General features: G+C 45.6%; 1 protein-coding gene across 1 annotated transcript; it reads right to left on the reverse strand.

The window, feature by feature from the left end:
• Positions 1-1,566: 1,566 nt before the first annotated feature.
• On the reverse strand, positions 1,567-6,172 carry nes (nestin). Its single transcript, XM_031867301.1, has 2 exons — positions 5,690-6,172; positions 1,567-5,074 (listed from the first exon to the last, which is right to left on the reverse strand). Exons 1-2 carry the CDS (start codon positions 5,700-5,702, stop codon positions 2,208-2,210), a joined length of 2,880 nt encoding a protein of 959 aa, XP_031723161.1. The 5' UTR covers positions 5,703-6,172; the 3' UTR covers positions 1,567-2,207.
• Between the last annotated feature and the right edge of the window lie 95 nt (positions 6,173-6,267).

Below are 6,267 nucleotides of genomic sequence, written 5' to 3' on the forward strand. Positions count from 1 at the left end.
TCTCCTCTCACGGCATCAATGCAGCTCTTCTTATCACAGTTAGTGGTTGTGTAGTGCACGGCTCTATTGATGGCCGGTGAATAGGAGCATGCCACACAGCTGCCGTAATGCCATTCCAGCACTCCGGCCTTCTCACGGTGAACACGACCGTCTGCTGTTTCCTTCCTCTCTCAATCCCTCATTGGGCAGATTTGGGCAGCGGAGGAGGCGAGCAGCCACTAAAATGGCCGTCATTGTTCAGAATACGGACTAATGAAGGACGGACAAGGGGAGGAGGAGGGGGAGGGGGGAGTAGGAGGGGGAGGAGGGGTGAGGTCACACATTGTTCCCTCTCTCGGACTCTTTCCTTGGCCATCTCTCTGTGATGGATGTTTGCTTGTTGAGGGCCCCGGTGCTGCTTTGTTAGCTTGAGTTGTTCTGAGGTCAGTGAAGCTGGGATGTTACCCAATACACACACACACACGCACGCACGCGCACACACACACACACACACACACACACACACACACACACACACCCAAAGGACATGGAGACGTTGCTGGTCGGCAGCAGGTTTCTTGACATTGTCTTGTGGATGTAACTGTATTCTAAATTGGAGAAAAGCTTTTATAGTTTTAGAGGATTATTTCATAAATGCCCAATTGCCTCTTTTAAATAACAGACATTCATAAAATATAAAATAAAAAAGCTTTCTCATGATATTTGTCAGCAAAGGTGTTACATAATGAATTCCACAATTTCTCCTGCTTCGCTTTATTGTATGAATGTGTTTGTTGAAAGAGCGGCTCCATTTGAACCCATGAATATGAATGGATTATTGCTGTATTATTGGAAATTTAATTCTCCATAAATGTTGAATTGCATGCTTGCCTGCAGACATTTTTGCATCGTCAGCTGACCTGCTGTGCACGGACTAAAATGCTGTCTTGGTGCTAAGTAACCCAATTAAACACTGGCTCTATTTGTCCGTACAATTAGTATGAAATGACATTATTCTTTCCTGGAACTTCGGCAGACACAGTAAATTAGACTATGATGGACCTATAGAATATTGTGTTACCTGTGGCATTAAAGATCTTATGTAAGATTGTAAGATCTAATGGATTCAGGCAATCACTGAGTTGTATTATATTTGCTAAAGAGAGGCTAACAGGATGCTAATACCAATTAATCAGAAATGTTAACTGTTGCAGAGCTAGCACTTTTCGCACTCTATCTCAGTGGCGTTGACGTGAAGTCATGTGACCGTGGTGGAGTTTCTTTATAGCTTAACATTAGTTTTTCCACTTCTGGCGATTGCAATTACGCTTTAAAAATCATAATAATGTAATAATCCAACATGGAAGAATCACGTTGGCTTTTTGCCTACAAAGATACGTCATCCCTTCATCTACATGTGATCAATCTAAATGAGTTTCATTCAGCCTTCCAGAAGAGAAACAGTCTTCTGTGGTCTGAATAAAATGCACATTAAACAGATAGAACTGTTGTTTACAGCTACTGTGTTGAGGTGCACTGTGCTAGCAGAGAAGATAATTGTTCAAACAAAAGGACTCGGAGCATATCATGAATCTACTGTTTATTATGGACTGTAAATGTACCGCAGCATAAACTTTATAGATGGAAATTAAAAAGCCTTTTGAGTACAGACCAATAAAATACAAACAAAACAGTTTGCTTTTCCAAAACGGTTTGTGTGATCTTTTACACAAACCTTTTACAACCAGCCATTCATTCTACACGTGTGGAGCATGCAAAGACGGGTCAGTTGTTGTCCAGTGAAATGAGACGACTCACCAGCAGAAACATTGTGGAATAGCAGCTCTACCAGGAATCCTACCCTTCTGGTCTCATTGATCTCTATCAGCCAGTAAAATCGGATTAGGCAGTAATCAATAATGCTTTGACTTTCAAATGTCATTCTTTGCTCTGTCTTCATGCTGTTCCCTCATGCAGATATCATCCTTACATGCACACTGAAAGAGTTTGAACGATTAGGATAGAGGAAAAAATTGTTGACCAAACGTGTCAGATTAAGGAAACAAGAGTGCTCGGTATCTTTAGAGACAGAATTGGCACATTGGTGTTCAGCGTCACTGGGGTGTGCAACCAAGGCAGGACTTTGGCTTTCATAGTAAATGCGTTATGAGGACAATGTCAAACTAATTACATCTAAAATTGTAAAAGCTCAAACTTCGCACTACTTTTCACACCGGTTCCTCCCCAGATGACCAGGATTCACCCTCAACCTCAGACTCGTCAGAATGAACGAACTCGCCCTCAACAACATTGCTACGCAACACCTGCTTCACCTCCGCATGCATCTGTTCCTGCTCTTTCTTAGCGTTTAGGGCTTTAGATGAGTCAAGATCCACCCTGGAGTTAACCACGTTAACCACGTTTTCTGAATCACCCCAAACCAAATTCTGATTGGTTTGCTCAGCTGCTTCATTGCAGGCATCATCTGGCTGATTGGTGGCACCGGTCTCCAAGGAGGACGCCCAGAAGTCATTCGTTAAGCCAGAGGTGAAGAAACCGTGGAGGCTGTTGTCTTTGCCGTTTGTGTTCATGTGTTCAGCTGAATTCTTCGCTACAAAGATATCGTTTTCATCAGGTACACTGCCGGGAGAAATCTCAACCTTTCGTGTCATAACTCCCTCATCAGAGCTTCTGTCATCGTGGAGATAACTTTGAGCTGATTCAGGCACAGGATCGCATTTTTCATAATCTTCACTCTGATGTCCTATTTCAAAGTCCTCACTAGGGTTCTCTAGCACTTCCCATTCAGCTGTTTCTGGAGCTTCTGGAAACTCCTTGCGGTCTGCAATATCCTCAACTAGATGTTCTTGAGATACACTTGATGCTTCCCCAGGTGCAACCTCTTTCACTTCAGTAGGGGCAGCCACAGCCTGAAGGTTTTCCTGATCCGCTGTGACCTGCAACACAGGCTTTGGACCCTCTGAGTTGTTGATTTCTTCCATATCAGGCCTGCAGATGAAGTCAGTAAAGCTAGAGTGATCTTCTGTAGCATCGGCATGTGTCACCATGGACGCATTGTGTTCATCCTCTTCCTCTCTTTTCTCTGGAGCATCTATCACCTCCTGATCTTTATGCTGGACCTCCTCGTACGTCAGGGTGTCTGCTTGAGGCGTTGCCACTGGTGAATCACAGAAATACAGGTTCTCGTGAGGTTGATCTGTAATTGTGGTGGAAGATGCAAGTTGCTGGTTGACTCTCACGTCAGGCTCTGTAAAGCGAGGCATTCCCGCTTCTTCTTGCTCTGTCTTTACCTCGACAGACTTGCCCTGCAGATGTAGCATCTCCTCGCTCTCGCTAACCTGCTGCTGTGCAAAGTGAGCGCTGTAGCTGTCCGTGGCTAGGTTTTCTAATTCCTGTTCCACAAGTCGGTCTGTCTCCAACTCCTCATCGTTGCACATATTTGTGGGTGTCGTGGATTTGGTAAGTTCTTCAGTTTCTACATCCGACTGTCCCTCACTGACTTTTCTGATCATTTCTTCAGCCTGGTCACTTAAAGTCATACCATGACCAACACCCCTGTTCTCAATGTGAGTATATCCCAGATTATACTCCTCATCCAGCGCTTCCCCTTCGACTTCTTCGCACAGATCTTCCATAGTTCCAAATCTCTTTGACTTGCCCTCGCTCCACATTCCCGTCTCTCCGCACTTCTTTTCCTGTTCCCCATCACTGGAGTCACTCTCGTCCACGTGCGACGCCTGAGTGTTGGCGTCGGTCTCGTCGCTCTTGTATCGAATCAGAGGCCGAGGGTCGGCGAGAGTGTTGTCCTGAGCGTAGCTGTCACCCTCCAGCTCTGTCCTCCATGACACAGAGACATTTTGAGAATCCTCCTCATCCTCGTCTTCGTCGTTGTCAGGGAAAAGTGCACCCTCTTGGTCTAAAGCAGCATGCCGTCCGTCGTCATCTACTTGTGTGTGCATCGTTGAAGAAGTCTCGATGTCGTCTTGACGTACACCTGCGGCAAAATCAGACCTAATTTCTCTCTGTTCATGCTTTTGTTCTCTTGCTGATATATCTTCCTCTGGTTCCGCGTGTTGTCCTTTTTCTTCATCCGTTTTCATGCCCTCATCTGTCTTCAGATCAGCCTTCCTCTCTATTACACTATCCCACGTATCCATCTCTTCTCCATCAGGATACAACTTATCCTCAACATCCGTCTCATTTGTTCCCACTATGGAACAGCTCGTTTCTTGCCTCGTCTCAGCAGCGTCCTCCTTCAAGATGTTTTCATCTGTGCTGAAGTCTGTCACTTTGTCGAACAAGCTCTCTTCAGGTTCACATTCAGACACTGGACTACTCGTCCTGGAATCAAAGTTTGGTTCAATCACCGCCTCTGTTTCAGAATCTGACATTTCCTCTTGCACATGCTCTATTTCTTTGCCTTTAAACTCTTTCTCTGCCCACTCATCAATTGGAGCATGCAGCTCTTGTATATCTTCTTTTCCCACAGATCTTTCAAAAGGCACATCCATATCGGATTCATCTGAGAAACCACAGGGCTCCTCTGTCATTCTGACAGAGTATGGTGTGAGGTCGGTTGTGGTAAACTGATGCTGACTTATTTTATCACTGAGGGGTGGCTCAGCGCTGAGGCCAGACTCAACCTGATAACTGACCACTGACTGGACGACTGGTCCGCCCTCAGTCGGTTCCACACCAACATTGTTCCAGTCCTCTTCCCCTTCTTTGTCCCCTGGTGTTGTTTCAGCCTCCTGCTCATTGGGAGGCGATAGAGGCTCGGCATAGGTGACTCTCTCATGAAGCTCCTGGGGTCTAAAGTTTTCAATGGCTCCATCCTGCAGTATTTTGGGATAAGGGGTTTCCCACGTCGCTGACTCGGTAGTCTCAAGTTCCGAGGAAATCTTTGGAGTCTCAGTGAGGGTTACAGGTTTTCTACTCCACATTGGTGTTGCTGTAATCGCTGTTGGCCCTCTTCCTGTTAAACCACGGACAGATGAGAGGGATGCGGTCTTGTATCCAGTGGACAGCTGGGTCTGGTAATTCGTTTTAACCCCCCAAGGACTGAAAACTGCATCTGTGGAGGACAAGAGCAGCGCTCATGAATACACAATCAACTGAGCTACTGTAATAATAATGACATTGATTGTCTCTTGAGTTTAAACCAATTCCCATATCATGATTCTGCCAAGATACAGTATCCTAGATATTTGATACCTCCACACAGCTTTGACTAGTATTTGAAATCATCCCAAGTACTCTTAACGTACTGCCTCCCCAAAGCATTACTAAAATGTTTGTTCTCAATGGAAGCTGTACACTAATGGGGAGGTATTGATTGACATTTCCTTTTAACGTTGTCTAAGTTACCGGAAAGCAAAGCCATATGGCTCAATAACCTTTGGGGACTGTCTTTGGTGGCTTGCATTGCAGGACCCAAAGTGCTTACCTCAGCTCCCTTAGCCAAGCCCCCGTCCCCGTCCCCCCCACACACACACACACCCTGTTAGCCTAATGCGATTACAAACTGTATCAAACATGTCCCCCCACTCTGAGGGGCTTTTAGTTAGGCTGAGTGAAATTATACTCTTACAAAGGGGAGTGGGGATAAAGGAGAGGATTTATGTGGCATATTGAGGTGCTATACACACTGACATGGTGCTGACGTATTAATATTCGTTACTTGAATTACCTGTGACGGACATGTCTCTTGGCTGATTTAACAAAGGGACGTCTCCCCCGAGGCTCTCGCTGTCCAGCAAAGCTCTGTAGAGACGGACAACAAGAGAAGCAGGTTACACTCTGAAGTTGAGCGCACAAAAACGTGATTATATGGTGATGTTTAATATTTGGACGACATGATGCTGCGATGGGTGGGAAGACGAGCGAAGGGCGACTTTTTTTTTGTTGCTCTCGAGCTGCAGTCTGTTGTTATGGTAATGAAGGAAAGGGCCTGCCATTGAGGAGCCATCTGCAGTGCACACACCTCCGCCATCAACACACACACACAGACGGCACACACACACACATATAATGACAGCAGATATTATGAGCAGCCCATGCAGCACTAACACCACTGACTCCATTCACACATGTGGACCACACCAGCCTCCATTCCAACACATCATGTAATTAGCTGCAGTCTAGCCGTTTTTTATTCTGTCTGTAAACATAATTGTGAAACACATCTAGACATAACAACAGTCCCATGTGCAGTGAATGACATTGAAGTTTGTCTTCTAGTCTTTCCTCACCCCTACTGCTCCCCCC

This window comes from Anarrhichthys ocellatus, unplaced genomic scaffold (genome assembly GCF_004355925.1).
Source record: "Anarrhichthys ocellatus isolate YVR2014 unplaced genomic scaffold, GSC_Weel_1.0 scaffold39, whole genome shotgun sequence".
NCBI lineage: Eukaryota > Metazoa > Chordata > Actinopteri > Perciformes > Anarhichadidae > Anarrhichthys > Anarrhichthys ocellatus.